The sequence below is a fragment of the Sciurus vulgaris genome (assembly GCF_902686455.1).
Source record: "Sciurus vulgaris genome assembly, chromosome: 1".
In the NCBI taxonomy this organism is placed as follows: domain Eukaryota; kingdom Metazoa; phylum Chordata; class Mammalia; order Rodentia; family Sciuridae; genus Sciurus; species Sciurus vulgaris.
In genome coordinates this window covers 195,676,445-195,704,356 of record NC_136461.1, presented here as the reverse complement: position 1 = coordinate 195,704,356, position 27,912 = coordinate 195,676,445, and the positions used below count along the sequence as shown (strand labels likewise).

At 44.1% G+C, this 27,912-nt stretch overlaps 1 protein-coding gene across 7 annotated transcripts in view; it reads right to left on the bottom strand.

Annotated features, from left to right (window-relative positions):
• Nucleotides 1–27,912, bottom strand: part of FAM91A1 (family with sequence similarity 91 member A1) — a 209,405-nt gene that overhangs the window by 168,374 nt on the left and 13,119 nt on the right. For 2 of the 7 annotated variants that reach the window (XM_079144070.1, XM_079144072.1), the window contains exon 1: nt 6,726–10,048. The exons of 1 other annotated variant lie outside the window; for it this stretch is intronic. Coding sequence is in view for 1 of the 6 variants with exons in the window: in XM_079144068.1 (XP_079000194.1) it covers nt 16,459–16,489 (31 nt within the window). In the remaining 5 variants the exon portion in view is untranslated. Of the gene's footprint in view, nt 1–6,725; nt 10,049–14,579; nt 14,685–16,458; nt 16,784–27,912 lie in introns of those variants that run through there. 4 more of the 7 variants (XM_079144068.1, XM_079144074.1, XM_079144073.1 and 1 more) reach the window with 4 other exon arrangements.

The following is a 27,912-nucleotide window of genomic DNA, read 5'->3' as shown; positions in this document are numbered from 1 at the left end:
TTTATTGGTGCGTTGTAGTTGTGCATAATGTGGGATTCATTGTTACTCACTTGTACATACATGCAATATAACATAATCTGGCCAACGCCATTCCCAGTATTTCCGCTTTCCCTCCATGCCTCCCTCCCCCTGGTTCCTTTCCTCTGCTCTGTTGGTGTCCCTTCAATTTTCATGAGGCCACCCCACAACTTTCTTTTCCTTTATCCTCTCAAGTTTCCACATGTGAAGAAATACACATATGACCCATGACCTTCTGAGTTTGGCTTATTTCACTTAACATAATGTTTTCAAGTTCCATTTATTTTCCTGCAAATGACATAATTTCATTCTTCTTCGTGGATGAATAAAACTCCATTTCTAACTCTTTTGGTGCCCCTTATCTGAGCTCTTTCCACCTCGTCTAGTCACTAGTGACCACTCTTCCATTCCATTCTGCTATGAGATCAACTTTTTAATTCTCCACAAATGCATACCAATGTGGCATTTATCTTTCTGTGTCTGGCTTATTTCATTTAACACAATGATCTCCATCAGTTCCACCCATGTTGCTACACATGACAGGATTTTATTCTCTTGTATGGGTGAATAATATTCGTGTGTGTGTGTGCGGTGTGTGTGTGTGAAAGAGAGAGAGAGAGAGAGAAAGAGAGAGAGTTAGATATTTTCCTTATCTATTCATCCACTGATGGACACCTTGGTTGATTCTATATATTGGCTATTGTCAATGGTGCTGCAATAAACACGGGTGAACAGAGATCTCTTTCATATAATGCTTTCATTTCCTTTAGATATATACTCAGTAGTGAGATTGCTAGACCATATGGTAACTGTTTTTAGTTAGTTTGTTTGTTTTAAAGAACCTCTATACTATCTTCAATAGTGGCGGCACTAATTCACATTCCCACCAACAGTGTCTGAATTACCCTGTCTGCATCCTCGCCCACATTTATGTTTTGTCTTTTTGATAATAGCCATTCTAACTGAATGAGGTGATATCTCATTGTGGTTTTGATTTGAAATTCCCTGATGATTAGTGACACTTAAATTGGATTTGTTATTGTCGTTGTTAAGATTTTTTTAGTTCCTTATGTATTCTGAATGTTAATCCCTTGTCAGATGAATAGTTGGTAAATATTATCTCTCATTCCATAAATTTTCTCTTAATTCTGTTGCTTCCTTTCCTATGAAGATGATTCTTAGTTTGAATAATGCAATTAATTAATTTTAATTTGGAAAATTAAAAGAATACCTGGGCCAGGTACTGTGGAGCACACCTGTAATCCCAGCAGCTCAGGAGGCTGAGGCAGGAGGATCATGAGTTCAAAGCCAGCCTCGGCAACTTGGCAAGGCCCTGAGAGACTCAGCGAGACCCTGTCTCTAAATGAAATATAAAAAAGGGCAGGGGATGTGGCTCAGTGGTTGAGTGCCCCAGGTTCAATCCCCCCGCCCCCAAAAAAAAAACAGGAGGAGGAGAGGGGGAGAGGAGGAGGGGAGGAGAAAAAGACAACCACTTAGTAGCTCATGTAATTAAAGGGAAGGTTGGAAAATCTGACTTGAAATTCGGCAGGGCCCAGAGCATCTCCAGGGCTCCAGGCAACAGGAAGGGATGGCAGATGGTCTTGCAGACTACCATCACTGGGCTGAATCAATTCAACACTCCATCCATCCTGGGTCACATGTCTAAGCTCAGGTGGGGCAGGGCAGGACAGGGTGTTTGATTCAACCAAGACAGCACTTAGTGGGGGGAAAGTAAACAAATTTCTGTTACCAAATAAAAAAGAATGGATCCTAGATGGCTAAAGAAAAGTAGATGTCCACCACAAGGTTTGATTTTAATGGCCCCCAAACCCATGCTCTTTTCATTAAGTTAAAAGGTCTTGCCTCCATATGCTGGTTCTTTGTTCTTTTTCTCAATGTGTGCATTATAATTATGCATTATGTCATATTTGTGAACGTACATAATCTCATCAATCTCATTCCCCACACTGTCTGTTCTTATTAGTTGGTCAAATCAAGAATGATGACTTTGCTTTTACTTAAGAAGTTCAGCATCATTGGAGTCACCGCCATGGGTAAGCTGAGGAAGAATCCTCCGCAGTTGGGAGAAATGTCTAGAAATGCAGAAAGATAAGACTCCCTGAACTTCACCAACTAAAATAACCAAGAACAAAGGGATTAAGGGTAAAGAAATCAACCCCTTTCCCAGAGGCCAGCAACTTTCTCTGGAGGGGCTAGGTAGCAAATATCTGAAGTTTTTCAGGGTCATCCAGTCTCTGCCCCAACTTCTCACTTCTGCTGTTGTCGCACAAAGATAGCAATAGATAGCAAGAAAACAAGTGGGCATGGCTTTGTTCCAATAAAAGTTTATAAAATCAGGTAGCAGGCAGGATTTGACCTGGGGCCATAATCTGCTGATCTCTGCTTAAAACCAAATCATAGCAACTAAACACATTATGCTTCTGTTTGTGGTTATTTCAATTCTGGCTTCAAAATATGGTTATTTCATCCTAGTTCCTGTGATTTTAAAGAATTAACTTTCAGTTGTCAATTCTTAGGGCAGTGTTCACTGAATTTATCTGCCTGCATTATAAATTACATCAGTTGATTTTGACTTGGAGAAAACATGACAATAATGAACATCAATTTTGCTATTTATGTAGATAAGGAAAAGTAATTGTGATTATTCATCTAGATGACCAACACACATTTGCTTACCACCTACTATGTGCCAGGGGCTGAGACTAGATGAACAAAATACACAGACCCATGCCTTACAGAGTTTGAGTCTGGTAGAGAAAGTCAGAATCAAGAAAACCAGTCTATAGTAAGTGTTCCTCTCACTGGTGATGGATGGGTGTGACAGAGAACCAGAGTCAAGTCTGAAAAGCAACTATCTCCAAATGGAACAAACAGACTCATGGAATGGTCAGAAGAACACCAGTAAAGTCCAGCTAGCCAGTGCCCATGGGAAGTTCCTATTTCAAGTAAGAGTTCAAACTAGAGGATCTGTCACACTCTATAATCATCAGACATTTCCTGAGGTGACTGCAAGATTTATAACAATATCATCAGTATGCCAGGTAGGTTGAGCTCCCAGTGGCTAAAGCTATTCCATGTTCATATCCATGTGCCCACAACTGACTGACCCAGGGGTCAACAACTGACCCAAGAAGGGTATAAGAGAAAGTGATCGAAGATGACCATCGTCAATTCCTTTGCTCCTTCTATGCATTTGCTGTTCCTCAAATTAAGAGTGAAGCCTATTCTGCCAATGCTTAAATCTGGGCTGGTCTTTCTCTTGACCAAGAGAATATGGCAGAAGTGCTACACTCTGAACTCTGTGGGTAGGTCAGAAGAAACTTTTCAGCTTCCATCTTAGTCTCTCAGAACATTTTCTCTTAAAGCCCAGTTGATGTGCTGTAAGGGAGCCCACACAGCCTCATGGAGGGGCTGATGTGAAGAAGACTGAAGTCTTCTCACTGATGGTCCAGTTGAGCCCCAACAGGCTGCCAGCACCTGCTCGTCGTATGAACATGCCGTCTTGGAAATGAATCCTTCCTCCACTCTTCAGTAGCCCCAGATGATGATGATACTGCACAGAGCAGAGATGAGCTACCCATCAAGCCCTGCCCAAATTTACTGTCCATAAGTCATGAAATAAAATTAAACTATTTTCAACTGCTACATTTCAGGATAATTTGTTATTCAGTGATAGACAATAGGAGCATGATGTTTATCAGTTCTTTTCTCTGAAGAATTTGAAATTTTTGTTGGATGTAAACAAATATTAGAAATTTTTAGAGCCAAGTCTCATGAAGAAGCAACCATTGGTGTGCATTAGAATCACATGAAGAAACTTTGCAAGATAGAAAGTTCTAGGCCACCTCCCACCCAAATCTCTGATTCAGTAGATTTGGGATGGAGTCCAGGAGTGTTTTAAGCAAGCATTTAAAACAAGCATCCTATGCATCTGTTATCATGTACTGAAATTCTGATTTGTGTCATCAACATGGAATACCAATACACAAACCCCAAATAGCCACAACAGTCCTAAACAAAAACAGCAATGCTAGAGGTACGACAATACCTGATTTCAAAATACACTACAGAGCCATAGGAACACAGTATGGCGCTTGCAAAATATAGAGATGTAGACTGACGGAATAGAACAGAGGACACGGAGAAACCCCCACGGCTGCAGCCATGTGATTCCTGACAGAGGCGACAGAAACACATGCTGGGGAGAGAGAAGATGAGAACTAGACCCCCGATTCACCCAGTACAAACATCAGTTAAAAGTGACCAAAGACCTAAATGTCAGACCTGAAACTGAAACTGCTAGAAGAACACAGCGAAACCCTTCAAGACATAGGCACCCCAACGGCTCAGGAAGTAACAGCAAGGACCAAGAAAGGGGATGGCATCCAATTAAAAAAAAAAAACAACTTCTGCCCCACAAAAGAAACAATTGACAGAATGAAGAGACTGTCTACACAATGGGAGAAAATCTTTGCCAGCTGCTCTTCTGATAGAATCCAGAACACATGAAGAGTTCTAAAGAACTCAAAAAAACTTAGCACCATAAAAAACAAACAAGATCACTTAATGGGAAAATGAACTGAACAGACCCTTCTCAAAAGAAGTACAAACGGCCATCAGGCAAATGCAGATCAAAAGTGCATTGAGACTCCCTCTCACCCCCCTCACAATGGCATTCATCAAGAACACAAAAGACAATAAATGCTGGTGAGGAGGCCAGGCAAATGAACCCTCACGTGCAGTTGGTAGAACTGTAAACACGTACAGACACAATGGCAATCAGTATGGAAGTTTCTTAAAAAGCCAAAAATGGAATGACCACATGATCAGCAACACCACAACTCATTTATACCTGAAGAAATTAAAATCAGCGTACTACAGAGAAACCTTACACCCACGTTTATTGGGGCACAATTCACAATTGCCAAATCGTGGAATCAGCCCCAGAGCCTGTCAACTGATGAAATGGTAAAGAAATAACATCTGTATACATAACGAAGTATTATTCAGGCATAAAAGAAGAACAAAATTATTCCATTTGCAGGAACTGGATGGAACTGGAGATCCTAATGTTAAATAAAATAAGCCGGACTCAGACAGACAAATGCTGCATGTTGTCCCCCATATGTGGAATCTAGGGATGGAAAAAGATGACAAGAAAATATAAGGAAATAATAAGGGAAGAGGAAGGGGTTCGGGGGAAGGGAGGGCATAAAGGAGTAGAAAGGATCAAAGTATGTTATTAGCATGTATAAATATGCCACAATGAAACTTTTTATTCTGTATAATTAAAATGTACTGATAAAAAAGAAAGAAAACCAACACACACACACACACACACACACACACATACACATACACACTCAGATTTTCCCTCGCCCTGTGTTCCCAAACTGGTCTTAACTTGAGCCCCTGGCAATGCAGTCTTGGCTATTTGTAGCCTCAGATGTGGGTGGACCTGAGGGTTCAGAAAAAACTGTCCATCAAAAACTCAGCAAAGGAGATGGTAATACTTTATTAACTCACAGTTGAATCCAAACTGACCTGGAAGCCAATCTTCCCAACTTTAGAATCCTAAAATAACTAGGATTGCAAAATTAAAGGCCTCTGTTTAAAATACAAGGTGAAATGTGTTATAATTTTCATTATAATTTTTCCTCCAAAAGGCAAATCTCATCCTACACCTTGGGGAATCTCTTGGAGTCTCTCACAGATGACAGGCCAGTGACTCCGCCATGATCTGCAGACAGTTTCAAAGGGCTGGGCAGCATGCAGGAGCCCTGGCTGAGGCCTTCGGGGGAGACTGGCTTTGTGGAGTTCAGACAGGAAAACTGATTTACAGGCACTGAACTCCCACGGCCCTGCGCCAGTTAGACACAACCCAGGTCAAGGTCTGCATGTTCTTTCCTGCTTAAACATTTATTTGGGAACGAGAAAAAAGAGGGGAAAAAAGTCTGGAAGCTTTTCTTCACCTCTTCCCACAGCCAGTCCAAATAGGCAAACACTAAGTGGTCATTTGATGGGTCTCCAAGTGACAAGTCTGGAGTCTCCAAATGCAGTGGGCACCATGAACGTGTCCTGAGCAGGTGAAGTTGACTTCAGCAACCTTCTCCCAGGTTTCTCTCCTGCCTTCACTCTCGATTTCCATACTGCCATTCTGTCCCTCAACTGTCCCCCAAGCTCAGGTGCCCCACCCAGAGGTGGCTTATTCATGAGCTGTTTTCTTTCTTCAGTCTTCCTCTCATCCACCCACTTGCCTCAAACATGGCTTTCCCTGTTCCGGCCCCCTGGGGACCCTTCTCCCAGCCCCTCACCAATCCTCCCCCAGCAGTCATGGGTGATCATGTCAGTATCACCCTCAGGCTGCGCTCCTGCCATCTCACAGGTCCTCCTAGAAGAAGTCCCCCAGGGTGACTGACGGTGGAAGCAGCACGGGCTCCCGTCTTTCCAGCAGGCACGCACGAGGTGCAGAGGAATCCAGGTCCCAAGGAGAACCCTGGTTCTGAGGGAAGGAGAGAGAATTCCTAATGCAGCTATAAATGACATGACTAGATTTTGGAATAGAAATAGCCTTTCCTATGACTTATTACCTGTTCTTCTCCTGCACAAATGAACAAAACTTTTTTTCAAGCTAGAAAATGGAATCACCCCCCAAATAAAATTAAAAACAAAAACCTGACACTCACCCTCACAAGCTGTTACTGGCCGTTGCTGTGCTACATATGGAAGATGGTTTGCTTCGAAGGCACATCATAGCCCTTGGCTGTGGCTCACTCTAGAGGAGGAGGGGGCACCAAAACTCTTTTCCCATTCTGCCCACTTGGCTCCTGAGATTGAAAGAAATCTGGACTGGGAATCAGAAGACCTGAACTTACCCCAGGTTCTGCTCTAGCACAGGTTCTGTGGGGTTTGACCACAACTGGAAAATGAGGAATTGAAACCCTGGAAATTCTCTCCACCCTAAAATCTATCTGCAATTCTAAGACTGGAACTCTCTGTTAACGAGTTACCATTTAATGAGCAGTAACATATTATTTGACTATTACACACTTAGCTCAAAAGAGCCTCCAAGTTTCATGTGCCCATCTTCTTACTAAAAAAAAAAAAAAAAAAAAAAAAAAGCGATTTAAGTAGAGAAATGAAAAAAGAAAGATCTCAAAGATGGGGGTCTCCCCAGGGAGAAGCAGCGAAGCAGCAGCGGATGGGAGACCAGGCTAGACCATGGGAAGCATAGGGCTTCCTTTTGGGAGACACCAAAGAGAAAGAGGAATAGACAAGGTCCAAATAAAACTTGTTTTTCTTATTTCATATTTTTTCTTGGCTGGACCTTAATTAAAACTACAAGGAGTCTGCCCTGGTAAGAGGCTTTTAGACCATTATGGATGCTCTTTAAATGGTAAATAGATACAGTTATACCAATCCTCAGAAACGGTAATCCCTGACACCTATTGAAATAGCTACTCTCTTTCCTGTTTGGAAAATGATACTCACTCATGTGGGGCCAGGAGGGGTGAGAAAAAGAGAAAAGAAGAAAATAACCACCCAAGTACCTTCTCCAGCTTTCACTCCGTGATGCACTGTACTGGTTGTTGGCTTCTCATGACAAACTTACAAATGTACTAATACTAATCATTCCCATTCTACATATAGGGGATATTGAGGCTCACCAAAATCCATACTCTTCCTACAGTAGACACCAAAAAAAAATGATCTTTTTCAAACAAGTCTTAGCTTTCTACTTCAGTGATAAGCAAAGTAATAATCACAATAAACATTCCATGACGACGTGTGATTGGCCAACCACTACACCATCATTTATCAGGACTTTTAATCCTCACTTCTACCCTGTGAAACAGCTCACATTGTCCTCATTTCACTGCTGACGAACCTGAGGTGAAGCAACGTGCCCAGGGATACACGGTGAGATAGCAAAGATTTCAGCCAATCTGACACCAAACACCAGAATCTTAACCACTGTGCATAGCAAACTTATTTTAGCTCAATCGCCCATAAATAAAAACTTGTTATTGCTCAGTGTATTAAGAGAGATGAAGAGAGAGCAGATTTCAGTTGCAATCCAGCCTGTTGACAGACCCAGAAATCGCTCTTTGACAGAGACTTGAGGTTACTGAGGGGTGAATGTCTTCAGAGGGGCAGGCCAGCCTCCAAATGGATTTTTTTTTTAAAATAGCAATTTCCCTCTCTGCCCCAAAATGCAGTCAAGGATTATACATTGCATTTGGTCAATCCTTGCATCAAAAACTTTCTGACTCCCTGATGTTCTTAAAGAACACAGGACTATTGTAATCATCTCAGGACACATGGCTGTCCCAGTACCCCATCCCAGAGAAACAACATCCTGGTCCTCTCCCCTCAGGGTCTGGAAAATGTTTCTGGCATCTTGGCAGAGGTGAGAAACTGGAGCAGGAAGAGGCAGAAAGGAGAGGTAAAGAGGGAAAAGGAGCCAATGTTCACGTATGTAAAATGCAGAGGGAGGCTAAGCTCACAAAAGAACATATTTTCAAACCTGGAACCAAAACATATTTCACAGACTCTTGGCCTTGTGAAGGATTAGCTGCTAAAGGACATGACTGTGGGTACCCACTCTCTGTTTACAAGCTTGCCCTCTGCCCTGCATGTAGACGTGACTTTCTGAGTCCTGGACCAGGGCTGGTTATCCGGTTACCTGGGCTGCATAAACCCAAACAATTCCGAGTCTCTAGGACAAAAATTAAGGATCGGGACTCACAGGAGTACTGGCTGTGGTTGCATTTTTCTCAACCCATGCAGACATATGTGTGTATGCTAGGGTGTCCCCACCACGACTAGACTGTATGCTTCAAAAATGTCAGTGCCGTGAAAGACAAAGGCTGAGGAGCTGTTTGAGATTAAAGAAAATGAAAGAGGCATGACTACCAAATGCTGGGTGTGATACATGTTGGGCTGGGGGGTGGAGAGGGGAAACCACCATGGGGGATGTACTGGGGGCAATTGGTGAAATGCAAATATGGAGTGTGTATTAGACAACAGTGTTAAACCAAAGTTAAATCTGAACTTGATTGTTGTAATGAAAGACCAAATGGACAATGGCCAAATCATACATAAAAATGGAACTTGGACACACAACCTGCAAGAGCTTAGCCAGGAAACCAACCCTTTATGATAATCAGCCTAGGAGGTCCGACTGGTATGATTCAAACTTGTAGGAAGCCAGATGGCCACCTCCAGTGACAATCCAGGAAATAAAACAATCACTTCTGTGACAATCAACACCAAATGGCCAGAACTTGATTAATAACTGACAGCTTCCCTAATTTTTATTCCACCTCCAAGTTAGGACCAACCAGAGAAAGTCAAAATGCCCCCTAGCCAATCACCTAGAATGCCCAGACTCAAGCCCAGCTTCCCCACGGAGACAGCCTCCAATAAGACATGCCCGCACCTTCCCCATAAAGCTTCCCCACACCCTGCCTGCCTCTGCGTTTCTGCCAACACGTAAATGATGGTATCTGACTCCTTGCTACAGCAAGCTCAGAATAAATAGCCTTGCCTTTCTCGTTTGGTTGCTCTTGGTTTATTTCCACAGCACTGTGGTTATATGAGAGAAGGTCCCCATTCATCATCAGGCACACATGCTGAAGTGTTGAGGGACTGCCCTTAGTCCTCAAATGATTTGGAAAAATGCATACACATACAGAGAGGGAGGAAGTGACAAAGCAAATGAGGTCACAGTGATGGATCGGGGCAGATGGTCTCAGACTTCTTTGTCCCCCTCTTGCAACTCTTTTATAAGCTGAAATTATTTCAAAATGAAAAGTTTTTTTTTTAAAAAAACCTCCCCAGTTGATTGCTCACATTCTGTCCAAAGAGTCACACCTGTTCACTGAAGACCTCGGACAATGCCCAGGTGTACTGTCTGTGTCACTGTCTGTTCTCCTTGCAGAATCACAAATGCAGAAATGGGGGCTTCTTAGCCTATCCCCCAGAGAACCATCACACTCTCCCCGGCCCCAGCACCTTCCTAATCCTTTCTGACAGATTTTTTTGGGGGAAACTTTCCAACAGATCATTTCTGTAAAGACCTAGTGAATCATAACCACTGCAGGGGAATTGCCCTTATGGAGCGGGGAGGTTTGGTGAGATCAATCTTGGAGGGAGTGATCAGGAGTCTCCCTAAAGTAACCAGAAAGAGGAAATGTCTGGAAGGGAGGAGCTTCATCGATCGGTGCCCACGGCTCCTCTCTCCGTATGTGTGTGTACATATATTTTTCTGAACCATATGAAGGTTAAGGGGAGAATTCCAGCTCCTTTGTCCCTAAACACTTTAGAAATATATTTCCTACAAACAAATTCTGGCTCCTTTGTCCCTAAACCCTTCAGAAGTGTTTTCCTCCAAACCACATGTTAAGACAGTGGTTCTCAGTCTTGGGTGCACACATTAAAATCTAACTGCACAGAAGAATCTTCCATGGGGATTTTGACTGCATAGAGAATCTTGAAGCCCCTTCCTTTCTCCCTGGGCCAAGGGGCACAGAAGCTTAGGGCGCTGCTCTCATTATCAGCCCTCACATGTGCCCTGGACCGCGTGACACCAATGGCTCGTGAACTGGGGATTGCAAGGATGTTTGGAGGTTGGCCATCAGTTTCTTAAGGCTAAGCCAAGTCCTTGGAAGTAGCTGGATTTAACTATTACTCTCCAAAGCTGTTGTCTGTGACTATTTCCCAACCTGACTTTGACTCTTCTTCCTCCCTTGCAAAATATTGGAGCATCTTCTTATTTTCAAGCCTCTCTTATCCTTTACTCAGTGGTTTTTTTGTTGTTGTTGTTTGTTTGTTTGTTTGTTTTGAGGGGGATGCCAGGGATTGAACTCAGGGGCACTCAATCACTGAGCCACATCCCCAGCCCTATTTTATATTTTATTTAGAGACAGGGTCTCACTGAATTGCTTAGCACCTAGCTTTTGCTGAAGCTGGCCTTGAACTTGCGGTCCTCTTGCCTCAGCCTCCTAAGCCACTGGGATTATAGGCATGTGCTACCACACCCAGCTACTCAGTGGTTCTTAACCATGGCTGTATCTTGGGATCATCTGAGAAGCTTTAAAAAATACCAGTGTTGGGTCCCATGCCCTGGACACTTACCCAGTTGTCTCCAGGGTGTAGCCTGAAACTTTTTTTAAGATCCCCAGAAGATTCTTAAGTGCAATTAGATTTCAATGTGTGCACCCAAGACTGAGAACCACTGCCTTAACATGTGGTTTGGAGGAAATATACTTCTGAAATGTTTAGGGATAAAGGAGCGGGATGTCTGCCCTTAGCTCGCACATGGTTCAGAAAAAATATATACATGTAGGGAGAGAGGGACAGACAAAACATCAGGCACCCATCTATGAAGCTCCTCCCTTCTAGACATTTCCTCTTTCAGGTTGCTTTAGGAAGATTCTCCACCATTTCCTCTAGGACTGATCTCACCAAAGCCCCCCATGGGGACAGTTCCCCTGCATTGGTTAGGATTCACGAGGCCTTTCTAAGAGTGATCTGTTTGAAAGTGTTTCCCAACAATAAATTAAGGAAAAATAAGCCATGTGTAAGCTGCTCCATGTGCAAAGGTGATCATCACATTTCTTATAAACAAACTCACCCGGCCTGCGTTTGCAGGACACAGCCCCAATGGCACCACGTCCCCTTGGGACTGTACAAGCAGCTACAGGGCAGAAAACAACAGGTCATCCATCCAGATGTACTTATAAGACACCGAAAATACACGGGCAAAGAGATGATGAAACACCAGATTTACAGCAACAGGTGGTGGCCTCTCCAAGCAGCGAATGCACGGTCATCTGGCCTCTCAGTCACACGAAAGAGAGAACAAGGAGACCCAGCACCAAGACGTCTGTTGAAAGATCTGTGGCTGGCATTCAAAACAGGGGGGCCACAGAAAGCATGCATTTGCCTGGTTCTCAGACTGAATAGGCATAAAACGTCTCACAGGGGGCTTCCAAAAACTATTTGTCAGTCTCTGATCCCCAGCCTGGCCCAATTAAATCAGTATCTTTAGATAGGGCCCAGGCACTGGTGTTTTTTAAAGCTCCCTAGATAGACGAATATGCTGCCTGCTTGACTTTGCATGTGACCTCCACAGAGAATTCTCTTATCACACTAGCAGGGCAGGACACTGAGTTCCCCATGCCTTCTGAGCCAGGTTCTGAAGCCATGATTGCTTTCCCTCTCCCCTCCTCCTAACCCTTCTCCTCCTCTCACACTCTTTCCCCATTACACACTCACACACACACACACACTCTTAAAATCGCACATATAGGACCACAGAGCAAAAACCCCAGAAAGACCATTTGAGTCATTACAGTTTTTTTGCTTGGTAGTCATTTTCTTAATTACACTATATATTTTGGGAAAACAGATATTTCCTTTTACCCTATGAAGGGGCCCACAACAACTAGCAGAGTCTGGGCTCAATATAATATAAACATCAACTGGCTGAAAGTTGGGTTGATTTGTTCAGCCAAAAGTATCAGAAGACAGACTCACTGAGGCCTGGTATCCTTCGGTAGTCAGCCCCTGAATAATAAGTACCATGGGCTAGATTTGAATCCTGGCTCCAACAGTTATAAGCTATATGATTTATTTGTTTCTTTAGTGCTACTGAGGATTGAACCCAGGACCTCACACATACTAGGCAAATGCTCTACTGCTGAGCTACATTCTCAGCCCCAAACTGTGTGGCTTTACATAGCTAAATAAAATATAAATAATAAAAGTTTTGAGGTGACTCAAAACTTTTTCTCCAATCCTCAGTTTCTGTACCAAACAAATGGGAATAATGATATCTAACTCGTAAGTCTGTTAGATACTACAGGCACAGCACTTTGCAAAGTGCCTAACAAATAATAAACATTTCAAAATGGCAGTTGTTTCAATAGCCTCATCTGTGGACCAAAGTTTGCTCTGAAATGTCGCCCAAGTCTGATGTGAACATATATAACATCTTTTCTAACAAGTGACTACGATTAGCAAAAATGGGATGGATCCAGATGGGAGAGGTCCCCTGACTTGTGGCTTGCTAGCAAGGTTCCAGGGTCCTGTCTGGGTGATCCTGCAGCTCCAATTCTGACTGTTGTCACCCTAAAAGAACCAGTCATGCAGTGTCAATCCTTGACTCTCCTGTTTCATTCTTCCCTTACAAAATGATACTGAGCAGGTAGCAAGAAATCAGACCAACTTCGCAGTCTCTGAGGACTGTGTATTCCCAGAATCTTAGAGATGCCCATAGGCCACCCCATGACACAAGTGACATTAGAATCTCCTGAAGAGCTTTCTAGAAAGGCCAGGGGTGGCACTGTAACGAGACTCTGACTCCACAGATCTGGACTTAGTCCATACCTCTGCCCAACAAGCTTCCCGGTGATTATGAGGTAGGTAGCTGGAGTAGTACCATTCCTGGAGAAACACTGACCTTGCAGAATAATAAACACAGAGAACCCTAAGAAGCAGTATGGAGATGGAAAGAATGTGGCTTCTGACATCAGACATAGTTTAAGTTTCAATCAGTTACTTAACCTCAGCACGAGTTTCATCACTTGCAAAATGTTAGCTTCGTTACTTGAACAAGAGTAACAACACCCATTCCACAGGATTATTAAGAGAATTAAATTCAAAGATACCTGTAAAGCCCCCAACACAGTGCACAGAACACTTACCTGAATACAAGTTTATTCTTTATGAACTAAATGGCACATCACAAAAGTAACTTGACTTTCTAACCTGGGATACCAGGCAACCATGATGCCCTGGACCAAGATGGCAGCAATACTTAAGGTGAATAGGCTGGGAGCAGATACAGGAGTTCCAGCCTTAAAAGAATTTCTGCAGACCAATATGGCCCTTCCCCTGCCAAGAAGGAGAGGCCCCAAGGTCAGTCCTTGTCTGAACTGGCATTTCCCACCCAGACCAGGGTCTTTCTTTCATCCTGCTGCCCCACAGCTAATCTTACAGGTTCCTCTTCTGAGATTGGTTTTGTATCACCAAAAAGCTTTTGTATTGCCACCCCCAAGACGAACCCACAGGCCTCGCTAAGCAACAGACAACCACACATGTATTCTTCCAAAATATGTAAAATACCAGAGTTTTAGGCTGTCCATGCTGGCTCCTCTCTGGGGTGGTGCCTGGCAGCCCCTCTAGCTCTCCATCTCTACTTTCAGTCCTGAGGCTGGTGCTCACCAAAGCTCCACCTCCCAAGCTCCTCCTTTTAATGGGGAGTAGGCTCCCCTTTCTGCATGACAGGCCCTCAGTAGAGAGGTTTAGGGTCAGAACTCCTGGTGTCTGCCAATGGCCCTTCAGGTACCCAATTGTCTCAAGTGGGTGACTTGCATCTTTGAGGTGCCAAGGCCAAAGTAAGACTCATCTCTTGGTCCTGGCCTCTGCGGACTTTTCTTCACCCAAAAGGTAATGAGCAGTGAACCACAATATTTGCAAGTCTACAGAGCACAACACACAAATGTCACTCATATTTGCCCAGTCATACCTACCTTGGGAGCACAACAGGGTCCCTATGACAGCAATGACACAGAATTTGGGGGGAACTTGTGAACCCCTCACACCACCACCTCCACCCAACTCTTTCTCAGTTGGTTCCCAAGAAGATGCTCACGTGCTGGGAATGTAGGCCCCTGGGTTCTTGTATGAACTGCTTCGTGCAACAGCAATGGCTCTGGAGCTCCTGCCCCATCCAGAAACAGGTTGGTCTGGCTTCCCACTCAGCTCAGGCTCGGTGGCCATGGTCTTTTGCCTCTCAGGTGCATGATGTTCTCGCCTGTCTCCCCACCCTCAGTGTGTGCTCCATGAAGTACAGCAGCCTTTGTACCAAGCTCTTTCCAGAGTATGACTCTGACTTCGCCACATAACCACCTCTTCTCTCTGGGTCAAAGAACCCAGAGAGAGAAAGCTCCTGAGACACACTTACTGCGCAGCTCAAAGTTTCCTTCCTTCCAACACCATCCCATGCCCTTACACCAACTGTGTGGGCGCCTGCACCTCTGTCTCTCCCACTCCTAAGGGCTCTTGGTCCCTCCCATTCACAGTCCCCTGGAAGGCTGGCCTTAGTGGCCTCTGGACGAATCAGAGGTGTCTACAACCAACAGAAAATTCAGCTGTTAAAACTTCAAGCTAGGAACACCACCCATAGTTCTCTGAGGCATAGCAGGGAAGCACTGGGTCAGGAAGGACATGGTCCTCCAGGGGTTTAACTCCTCAGACCTGAGGAAGAACCACAGAATGTAAGATGATAACCTCAGGGGACACCAAAATGGGACAAGGAATATATGGAAACTCTCTGCAGTATCTTTGCAACTTTGTTGTAAACCAAAAATTATTCCAAAATATAAAGTTTATTTTAGAAAGAAAAAAAAGAGAGAAGGAAAGAAGGAAGGGGGAGGGAGAAAAAGGAAGGAAGAAATTAACTTTCTGTAGGGGTTGAGACAAGGAAAGACAATGTCTAGTCAGGGGTGTTAGTACAAAAAGTATTACAAAATAAAGAACTATCAAATCTTTAAAATATACATACACACACACACACACACACACACACACATATATATGGGGGTAGGTCCCTCTTTCCCCATGTACACTTACACACTACCTCCCTACACACACACACACCCCTACCATCAGTCCCAACCCATTAGCAGGGAATAAAGGGTTGGCCACAATCCTACCCTCTCAGGTGAATTCCATCTTGCCATCTAACCACTGCTGCTCACCAGAGAGCTCTGACTCTCCTCCTACACAGTGGGAGTGTATGTACTTCCTGGCCCCCTGGTAGGCAGTAGAGTCATGTGACAAGTTCTAGCCAATCAGAAATGAGAGGTTCCAGCAGAACATTCAATTAGGAGATGAGAGTCTCCAGAGCTTACTTTGCCTCTGCCTCTGTGGTTACTGGTGACTGTTCTGTCATCCAGAGTTTTAGAGTGAGAAGCATGGAGCCAAACCTCCAGGTGGTCACAGTGGTTATGTGACAAGCCTGAGAAATAAGCTTTTGTTATCATAAACCCCTTACATATTTCTGTTACTGCAGCATAACTTAGCCTGTGCTGGATGATATACCCTCTTAACAGATATTCTAGCCTTTCTCCCAACTGGCATATCTGTGAGCCAGTCAGAGCAAACTGCAACCTGATTTTCATTCTTCCTAGATACTCTTTATACACCTCAGAATAATAATGTCTTTATGCCTTTCTCCATCTCCTCAACCTGAAACCTCCTTCCTCTCCATGTATTGAAATTAGATTCATCCTTCAAAGCCCTGCTCAACATAACCTAAAACCTCTCTAAAAGTCCCATATTGAAACTAATGGCTCCCTCTGCCTTCCATAGTATTTATTCAACTTGTGGTTATAGATCTTATCATACCTCCAGAGAAGTTTGGGTTTTTGTGTTCCATGGACCATCTGCTTCTTGAGGACCAGCACCAGAGCTAGTTCCCCTTTGTAGTCCTGTTTATAGCTGGAAAGTTCTAACATTATTATCCCCAGTCTTGAAGTACACTGACTTTGAACCCATAAAACCAAATTATTCACTTATTAATTCAATGTAGGAGTACAAAGGTTTATTGAGTCCTATTTAGGGGCAGACACTGGGTGCTGTGAATTCTGAGATGTAAATTACATGACCCCTGCCTTCCAAACCCCTTAATCAAATGGAGGAAAAAAAGAGACATGAGTGGATAATTACAAATAAGTACATATATGTTCAGTTTAACTTGCTTCATGAATTAAATGATCAAATTTACTCATTTGCTTTTATTTTTCTAATAACTCATACCAATATTGGAAGAAAGTCCATTATCTTTCTATGAGGCATCCCTGTCTCCCTCAGCACATACCCATAGTGACTCATACCAAAGCAGAGCAAGTAGGGCAGGGCTTTGCTGGCAGGCCCATCTCTTCCATATCCATGCAAGGGAGAGCTAGCGTCACCCCTCCGCCCTCCCACTGCTGCTATGGCTGCCACCTGCTCAGCTGGAAGGACAGTGGTCAGCCTGCACTCATAGGTTCAGTTCCTGCTCATCCCACAGATTTGCCTCTGAGTGGGTGTCTGCTCCACCCTTCTGCTGAGCCATGGTGCTCCAAATCTGAAGCCCAGGCTTCTTGGTCTAGAGAAACTTCCATCATCAACCCCATGATCACATGGCACAGAAGCACAGAAGTGAAGGACCACCTCTGCCTGAGAGGTCCAGGAAAAACTCAGTGGAATCTTGGAGGTGGATCTATAGGGCCTCCATCAGCCTAGACAATGTCTTGAAAAAATTAGAAATGGCTCTTGCTTTGGGGAGATGAGTTAGAAAACTCCACCTGCCCCTGGGAAGACAGAGTGGAGGCTTGATGAGAGGAACACAGGCTGGGCCTCAAGCCTACTTGCAGGCGTGCAAAAGGTAAATGCACTTGAGGTGACCTGGCCTTGCAGGACGAGGACAGTGAAGGATGAGTGTGAGCTCCCACAGAGGGAAGGGCATTCCAGGCAGAGGAACCTGGACAAAGGCCAAAAGCTGAGGCAGAACGTGGTTCTGAGGCTCCTTTAAACTTCCTGCCTGAGCAGGAAGTGGTCCCAGTGTGCAGGTGATCTGGGTTCACAGGTAGGAATTGTAAGACACTTGCCACCAATTAGACAACAAAAGGAAACACTCTACTATTGAAGAGCAGTTCCAAACCTAACAGGGGTAGGGTGGGAGAGTTGAAATGACTGGGTGGCTCTGTCAGCCGCAGAGAAAGTATTCAGCAAGTTTCCAAAATCTGGAAACCACCTGGGACCCATCCCTTTAAAAATGAAGCTTTCCCTTCTAAGCCAGGATTCAGAGACCCTCCCTAAATAATTGTCCTTCGCTCTTTGCTTCTCTCTGTGAGTTTGGAAAGGAATAAACACATCTCACTTGGCTGGACCTGACCTTCTCTGCGGTAGACATACCCCCACCCACCGGGGGATGAGTCACCAGGAAGAGCATTTTAATCAGACCACCACCATCCAGACAATCCGAGGAGATAAAACACATGTGAGCAAGAACTTTTAGAGCCAATTCTTTTATGAAATAAAATAAGCCATCGAATTGCTTATTCTAGATATCCTGGAATTCACCAAAAGAAAAGGTAGAAGAGGCCTACCGCCCCACCAAGCCACCAGTGGTGTGATTGGAGAGAGGCAAAAGGGTCTTCCAAATCCATCTCAAAATAGCCCCAACCCAAGCTATAAAAACCGCTTCCTTAGAAAATGGTATTTTCTCCTGAAGGGCCTGTCTACTGAGCAGCCCTGTTCCCCTTCTCCTCCTCACGGTGTGCTGGTTTCCGGGGCCCTCGCCCTGGTGCTGCAGGGGACTCAAGCCCAAGCCCAGCTTCAGGAATTGAGTCAGGACAGGTTCATGCACGTCACAAGGGTCCGGCTCCCCCTGCCAGTCTGGGTTTAGCCTGGGCATGTGATACCATTCTGTCCAAGAGCGAGGAGCAGCTTACAAAAAAGACCTCTGAGCCCTTAAAAAAAAATAACCCGTAAAGACACAAACTGCATCTTTGCCTGAGACTTTGGTGTGAATGGATAAGTTTCTGAAACGGATGGCAGTTAGACTGATGGACACACACTAAAGGTGGTGAAGCCAAAAGACACAAGAAACCTGGGTCAGGGATGAGATTGTGGAGCCACAGAACCAGAACAGAAATGTCCCTACTCCACGACTTTTATCATACAAATGTTCTTAGTTTTAAAGCATTTTAAATTGGGTTTTCTATTTTGTATAGCCAAAGAAATTCTCATACAGAACTTTCGACACCTTCACTGCCTTGACACTTATTTATCCCTACACACAATCATAATCTGGATTCTGCATGTCCCAAATGCCAGTGAGCCTGTCTTGTCCTCAATCCCCAGTCGTGTCCCAAACATGGGACTTGGTGGCCATTGCCAGGCTTCTCTTCCTCAGCCTCTCTCCCGGGTTGGATGGCTCACTCCTCCTAGACCCTCGCTACTCCCAGTTGATGGCACTGAAATCTCCTAGTTCTCCTTCTACCTGTCTGAACACGGTTCTCGGCTTCCTTTACAGACCCCCTCCCTCCAGTGTGCTCAAGGAGGCCTTAGGCTGTCTCTGGCCAGAAAACATATTTTGTTTGGCCTCCACAGTGTACATTTTTAAAATTCATTGCCAACATTAATAATTGAGAAATTTCACCAAAACATGGAGTTTCCAGCTTGTTGATCACTGGAGGAATGGGTAACTCTGGCCTGGCATTCCCACACAGGGTCCATATGTTGCGACTCAGGAGCAACTACCCCTTAAGTTGTGCCCGAATGGCTTTACCCTCTACCAACTGCTTCATCAATTTATATGACCTGCTGGCACAGTCGCTACCAGGTTCCTTGATGGGCAAGGCCTGCTGGCTTCTGCCCTTGGCCTGCCACTCTGGCCTCATCTCCTGCCTTTGCAGCCCACCTTGAACTGAATGATCCAGTCACACCTGTCTGTTCCTGTAGTTCCTAACTTCTCTTGGCTGGTTCTGGACCCCCAGGCCTGGCCTCTGACTCCTCTATTCCACCTGCCTTCCTCCATCACCACTTTTGCCTTAGTGTGTCTTTGTCACCTCATAAGCTTTGGGGTCCTCTAGAAAACCTTCTGTGACCCCCTCTTTTCCATGCAAAGGACGCTGTGGACATAACATATCTGTGTCATGGCACTTATGCTGCCATATAATGACACGCTTATGGGTCTGTCCCCTGTGAACACTGTCCTCTGTGTGGGCAGGATCTACATCTTATTCATTCCTGTGTGTCTAGAAGGTAGGACATTCCCTGGACCATTACAGGAACCCAGTAAATTTTGTAAACAAATTCATTGCTGAATAATACACATACAAAGAACATGACCTGGGGGGAAAGGACACAGAACTGGTAAGTTTTCACAGAAGAAAAGAAAGATCTTTAACAATCCAGAGCAGAGCTAGCTAGAGAACTTTCCTGAAGGTCTTGGCATTCAAGGGCCACCTGAGAGGATTGGGGTTCCTCCTCCTCCAACGGTGACTGTCCTTCATGCCCACTGTATACCTTTATAACGTGGCTTTTAATACCTCATCTAATTTCTCTTGCTTAAGCTCTTAATTTGCAGCTAAGAGGCTAAAGAGCCACCTGGAACCCTGCATGTGTGCTTTTCAACGTCACTACGTTCATCTTCTGTGTGATCTGCAGGACATACACTCTGCTCCTCCGGTGGATATCCACTGCCTCCTTCCGGCTCCTCCTGTGTCCCCGACCCCAACTCATCTGTACTAATGCTTGATATTTCCACAGCATTAGAAAGGCAGCAGATTGTGATTAACACACAGGGTTTTGGAGCCTGGCCACTTGGATTGGAGTCCTGGCCCTGGTCTGGGTCTTAGTTTCCACATCTACAGAATGGGAATGACAACAGTATCACCATTGGGTGGCTGTGAGTTAATAGAAGGAAAGCACTTTCCATAGTGCCCAGCAGATCCTGAGCACTATCTTTATACAAATTTTCTTTTACTTCACACTTTGGAAAATGCAATGTTAAATAATTAAATAAAATGTGATACTTGTTTTGATGATGGGAGTAACCATATGAGGTAGGTCTCATTATCCACAAATGTGGAAAGGGAGGCTCATAAATTTGAAGTCATTTGTCCAAAGTCACCTCTGAGTGATGGAGTCAAAAGTAAGAGCCTGACCACTAAATCCATAGCCATGCTCTTTCCTAAGGGGTCACACCCGCTCCGTGGTCTCATAGCAGTGGCCCAAGCAGGTTTTCGTTAGCAAAAGAATTCATTTGTCCTCGATCCCCCAGTCTACCTGCACACCTGCCTTTTCCTACCAGCCTAACTAGCCAACATATTTAAATGCACAGCCAAGGTCACTGATGGTGTGTTTAATATAAGCCAGGAACCAAGCTAAGCACTTTGCTTATATCTGATATAATACAACAACCTCACATGGCAGAACTTAAATAACCTACGTAAGATCACACAACTAAGAAAGTACAGAGACAAAACTTCAAACCAGGTCTATCTGCCTTCAGATCGAGGTTTCTAACCACTAAGTTATTAGACAAGCCTTACTTTAAAAATGTGTTTTGTGTAGTTTATAAGTGGTCATTCATGTATTCATTCATTGAATAAGAATCTATTGAGTGTCTACTATGTGCCAGAAATGCTAAGCTTTGGGAATACAATGGTGAATAAATCAGACAAAGATCTCAACCTCATGCACAGCAGACGGACAATAAACAAATATATAAACATATAGAAAATGTTTCCCTTTCTTTTCAGGTTATGCTATGAAGTAAGAGGACAGAAATGGGGAATGGAGTTTGAAGGGGAGGGGTCAGGGAAGAATGTCTGAGAAGGCAGCATTTGAAAAGAGGGAATGATCCAATCAAATATCTCAGAGAACATGCCAGGCAATGGCAGCCAGAGTGAAGGGCTGGGGGTGGGAGTGTATTCAGCAGCTCCAGAAGCAGCCAGGAGGCCAGGTGCTCAAGGGAGTTGACAGGTGGTCCCCTTATGCCAGGAGACAGTTTCAGGAGATGAAATCAGAGAGACCTCAGAAGGAGCAGGTCCAGTAAGACCTGAAAGACCACAGAGACTTCAGATTTTATTTTGAGCAAGGTGGGAAGTTGTTCAAGGGTTTGAGAAGTAACATAACATGAACGGACACGTTTTTAAAAGATCGCTCGGGCCACTATGTGAAAATCCATGGTAGGAGGGCAAGAATGGAAACCAGGTAGGCAGTTCCTGCCAAATTGTAAATGAGAAATGGTGGTGTCTTGGACCAAGATGGTGACAAGTGGTGAGCATGGCTGGAGTCGAGATATGCTTCCGATTTAAACGAAGCAAGACTTGTTTATCAGTTGAACACCAAAGACAAAAGAGAGAAGCCAAGGGTGAACCTCAGACTTCTAGCCTGAATGGAGATGCCATTATCAAGACAGGGAACACAGGGGTGGTACAGCCTTGGAAAGTGGAGCAGGATAGAAAGTTTTATTTTGGAAATAATGGTATTTTTAGACCTCCAGGATGGACTATTAAACACACAGTTGAGTATTGTTATGGGGCGCAACTTAAGAACAGACTGATCAACACTGAGAAGTCCAAATTTGAGAGTCTTTATTAGCCGACCGACTGACTGTCTCACACAATGCCCCCAAAATGGCTATTGGGAGAACAGCCCCGACCATAGGATTGCAGGGGTTTTTATACCATAAATCAGCACATCAACTGTAAGTGTCTATTGCTAACATTTAAAAGTACACACTAACATCGTGAGATCTGAAGTCGTTAGCAGAGAGGGAAGTGGGTACAAACTAAAAAATAGTTACTAACATCTAAACAATCACTGTTGACATCCTTGTTAACATGGTACATTGTTTAGAAAAATAGGAATCAAAAAGAGAACAATTTTTCATTTTACAAGAATTGCCATTTTGTGTTGCCAAACAAGTCATGCTAAGCAATTGATGATGGGTACAGAGGTGGGGTGTCCCCATGGGAGAAGCATTTCTTACATAACATGGAGTCTCAAGGTAAAATGGAGTCTGTTTAGTCATTGTCCATATAGCCTGGCCTATAATATTTCCATGGAGCCAAATCTGTCAGCCTGTCTATCATAGGTATATCAGTCTGGAGTTTGGGGAAGTACGTAGGGATGAAGATACAAAGTTGAGAGTCATCAGCCAATAGAAAGTATCTAAAATCAAATGATGAGAGGAGACAAACTAAGGGGTGTACACACATAGGACCAATCCTAGGGCACTGCGACGTTTGTACGTTGGGAAGAGGTGCAGTAGATAGGCAAAAGAATTTTCCAGAATCCATGTAAAAGATGAATTTTGAAGAAAGAAGTTTCAATTATGTCAAAGGCTGCTAATGGATCAGGATGAAAACTCAGAACTGGCCAATGGATTTGGCAACATGGAAACAGAAGGTGACCTTGAGGAGACTATTTTAAGACTAAAAATATTCTTAAAATAAGGGAGCAGTTTCAAAACATAAAAAAGTGGAAAATAGTTTGCATCACTAACAAAGTGGTTGATTCACATAACCCACAACGCAGCAATTCTACTTCTAATACCTACCACAGAGGAATTCTAGCACAGTCTACCTGAAAACACACAAGAACGGTCATGGATGCGTTGTTCATAATAAGAGTCCCAAACTGAAAACAACCATCAGTAGTAGAACAGAGAAGTGCATTTGGGTATTTTGATACAATGGAATGATGTACAGCCTGAAGATGAATAAATTATCAGAACAACAACATGAAAAAACATCACAAACATATTACTGAGCTTGTAAAGGAAATAAGACACAAAAGAATATGTATGCTATTCTTTAATTCATATAAAATTCAAAAATGGGTAAAAACCAAACTATGTTATTTAAGGATGCATACACAAGTGCTAGAACTCGGAAGGAAAAGCAGGAAAATCATTATCTGAAACTAGAGAGTGATCAGTTCTAGAGGGAAGAAGTGCTTTAGGAAAATGTAGGGGGACTCTGGGTGCTGGCAATGTTTTATTTCTGGACTTCAGATTTTGGTTACATGAAGGCTTGATTTATAATTATTAAATTGCATATGTGTATTTTAAGGACCCTTCTAAATGCATATATTAAAATTGAATGAGGGGCTCAGGGTGTGGCTCAGTGGCAGAGGGATTGGGCAGCATGTGCAAGGCCCTGGGTTCAATCCCCAGCATGAATGAATGAATGAATGAAAGAGAGAGAAAGGGAGAGAGACAAAGAGAGAAAGAAAGAAAGAACAACAGAAAGAAAGAAAGAAAGAAAGAAAGAAAGAAAGAAAGAAAGAAAGAAAGAAAGAAAGAAAGAAAGAAAGAAAGAAAGAAAGAAAAAGATTTAGACCTGTGATCCATTTCCTAAGCAACTTAGTAAGGCCCTAAGCAACTCAGTGAGATTCCTGTCTCTAAATAAAATACAAAATAGGGCTGGGAATGTGGCTCAGTCAGAGCACCCCTGGGTTCAATCCCTGGTACCAAAAAAAAAAAAAAAAAAAAAATACAACAGAGGAAGAGCTAACAGACAAAAGCGTTTCCTATGCATGACTGCGTTTGACCGCATCCTGGGCCACTGCTGAATGGACCACCCTCAGTCACTTCCTCAGGAGTGTCCAGGACCACTCAGGTGGAACTGTCCCAGCCTCCTCCCCTTCATTTCTTCTTCATGCTTCTCACTTATATAATATCACAGTCATTCACATTGTCCCTGGTTTATCTCCCCAGTGGGGAGAAAGGGAGACTAGAGACTGAAGAAGCGGTGGCAAGCACATGCCTCTAATCCCAGCAACTCAAGAGGCTGAGGCAGGAGGATCACGAGTTTAAAGCCAGCCTAGCAACTTAGCAAGGCCTTGAGATCTTGTCTCTAATAAAATACAAAAAGGGGCTGGGATGTGGCTCAGAGGTTGAAGGGACTGGGGAGGTGGCTCAGTGGTTAAGTGCCCCTAAGTTCGACTCCCTGTACCCTGTACCCCCCCCCCAAAAAAAAAATCCTGGAGGCGGTTAAGATTAGCAAATATTTCTGTGATTTTTTTTTTTTCAGGGGAGAATAAACACAGCAGGAGACAGACCAGGAGTGGAGAGGGACTCTTCTTTCCTTTTTTAAAAAGGTATATGTTACAGTGTGTCCATGATGATGGGAAGCATCCTGGAGGAACGGGGGAAGGGGTGATGCTGGGGGAAGAGGGCAGTTGGGAAAACCAGAGGCCAGAGAGAGCGATGGGAATAGGTTGGGCTGGATGCAGGAGGGCAAGGTGGGCCTTGGCTGAGGAGCAAGGACCCCGGAGGAACAGGGTAGAGTTCAGGTGAACAGTCACAGGGAGGTCATGGAGTTGACAGCAGAAGGAAGAGGAAGTTCTCATCTGGTTTTTCTGTTTTCTCAGTGGGAATGAGAATAAGGGAAGGGATGCTCGAGATGAAAGAGGAGACGTAGAGAAACAGCTCTCTAGAGAATGGGCCATGCTATGGTGTAGATATGAGGGGTCCCCCAACACTCACGTGTGAGGCAATGCAAGAATGTTCAGGTGAAATATTTGGATAATGGAATCTGTAGCCCAATCAGTGGATTGACCCGCTGATAGGGATTAACTGGGTGTTAACTATGGGCAGATAGGGTGTGGCTGGAGGAGAAGGTTCACTGAGGGTGTGCCTTTGGGGTTTATATTTTGTCCCTGGTGAATGGAGCTCTCTCTCTGCTTCCTTGTGTGATGTCCTGAGCCACCTTCCTCCACCACACTCTTCTGCCATGATGTTCAGTCTCACCTCAGGCCTAGAGCAATGGAGCTGGCTGGCTATGAACAGAGACCTCTGAAACCATGAGCCCCAAAATAAACTTTTCCTCCTCTACTGGTTCTTATCAAGTCTTTTGGTCATAGCAAAAAAAAAATAAAATAAAAGTAAAAATCCTGACCAAAACAGGCCAGAAATTGACCTGAGAAATGCTGTATGCCTTACTGAGGGCCCAGATAGTAATCAGGGTTCTCCAGAGAAAGAATGTCAATAGGATATGCAGAGTTAGGTGCAGCAAGAGATTTTTTAAGACAGGTTGCTCCTGATGATGAAGACAGTCCCATGATCTGCCATGTGCAGGCTGGAAGCCCAGGAAAGCTGGTGCCTTGTTCAATCCCATCCCAAGGGGACTGATGCGTAAGTCCCAGTCCCCAAGCAAAGGCCCAAGAGCCAGGAGCACTGGTGCACACGGGGAGGAGCTGAGGGACATCTCAGCACAAGAAAAGAATGATGCTAATCTCTTCCAGAAATGTACTGCAGACATAACCAGAAATCAGATTTTACCAGCTATCTGGGAATTTCTTAGCCCAGTTAAACAAACACAAAATTACCCATCACAGGTTTCTTAAAAATTGTGGTCTCCAAAGTCAAGTTAATTTATAGCAGTGAGTGTTCTTCTCTATCTATGTTCAACTGCTTGGTTCAGGTAAAGAATAGGAAGAGCTGGAATCTTGTCTGCAGAGTATAATGGAGGGGAGTGTCTGTGTGTGTGCGTGCACATGCAAGCAAATAGGTGCACACATGTGTACAAGGCAGTGGTTGACACAGCAGATCCTGATCCTAAGTCTGCCAAGGAGGGAAGTGCAAACAGTAGCAAACTTTGTATCCACCATGGTGAACACCATCTTCAACTGCCAACGTTAATTATTATTTTAGTTTTGCTATAGCAATAGAATTTACTCCAACAACACATTTTATCTGCTGTTTGAATTTTATTTTTTAGTGTCTATAAAGATATGAAAGTCCTTGGGGAAAGTGGACTTTTTGAGTCTGTCCTCATAGGCTCCTGGTTTTTGACAGGACAGCTGATAAGAGATGAGAAAGTCTGGGAAACACTGTTCCATGCACTCTTCACCCATGTTAGGGTACATTTCAGAGGAACTGCAAATTCTGTTGATGCCAGCCAACATGGAATGAGCTAGAGAAGGACCGGGCCGCCAACCCCATCTCCATCACCAGGTGACTCTGGCAGGTTCCTCAGCCTCTTTTTTTTTTTTTAATTATTTTTTATTTTTACATACTGCACTTTGATTCGTTGTACAAATGGGTCACATCTTTTCGTTTCTATGGTTGTGCACGATGTAGATTCACACCATTCATGTAATCATACGTGTACATAGGGTAGTGATGTCTGTCTCATTCCAGCCTCTTTTAACCTCAAGTCTTCTCATCCAAACAAGAGCATCTACCTCCTGGAACTGCCATGAGGATTAATGAGAAAATTCATGCCAAGTATTTGGCAAGGTGACAGGCACAGGGTAAATATTCAATTAAAAATAATTATGATCTTTTGAGGAAGTGCTCAGCACATGTTCGCTGGTTTGGGTTGGTGGCCGGTTGCTGTCAGTAAGCCTTGGTGGGGAGTAAGTGCTCACTGATGAGCAGGTGTCAATTCCCCTGGCATTCTGTTCTACAGTCGGACAACTGTACTTGATCCAAGACAGGAAACACTTAGCTCTCACCATTGCTTTAAGCATTCTCTGTATGATTTCACTTAATCTTCAAAACCACATCTTTTTGCTGCAAAGGGGCCTCTCCCTGCTATACCCAATCATTTGCTCTAGTTATGCTCCCAGAGGGCCACAGGAAGTGAATTCCTAAGTGACAGTTTCTTCCAAACTGCATTGTTAAGTGCTCCCAGAGACAGTCCCCTTGCCTGTCTGGGACTGTTGAAGTACTGGTGGCAGACAAATGCGGAATGTCCTCAGGTGCCACTGAATGACCCTCTGAGCTTCATGAACTGCTGAAACCCCTTCTCAAGAGAGAGCCTTCATCTCAAGTGATTTCCAGAAGTCCAGGGAAGCAACTTCTTTGCCCAGTGCAACAAGGGTCTGCTGATCCCGAATCCCCAGCACAGAATGCTGACCCATGGCCTTCTGTATCCCTACAAGCTTGTAGTGCAGATTTACCAGGATACATAGGCATTGAAGAAACTGCAAAGGAAGTAGGAAGTCTAGCCCACGAGGACACCCCAATAGCCGATGTGACCTCAGGCCAGTCACTTCTCCATTCTAACCCTTGGCTTCCTCAGGATGGACAGTAACAACACCAAATGCCAGAATTAGTGCACAGACTGAATGAGATGTCTGCTGTTATGGAATATAACCTCACCTTCATGTTATCAAAACTCTAATTTTGTTCAGAAAAACACCATATCTTCCCCCAGACTTTGAAGTAAAATTTATCTGATTTGGTCATGATAACCCTCTCTCTCTACCAGACACAGACTTTCCTAGGAATGTCCATTTGACCTTGTTCTGGCCAATGAGAAGTGAAGTGAAGTCATCTGGGAGGCTTCC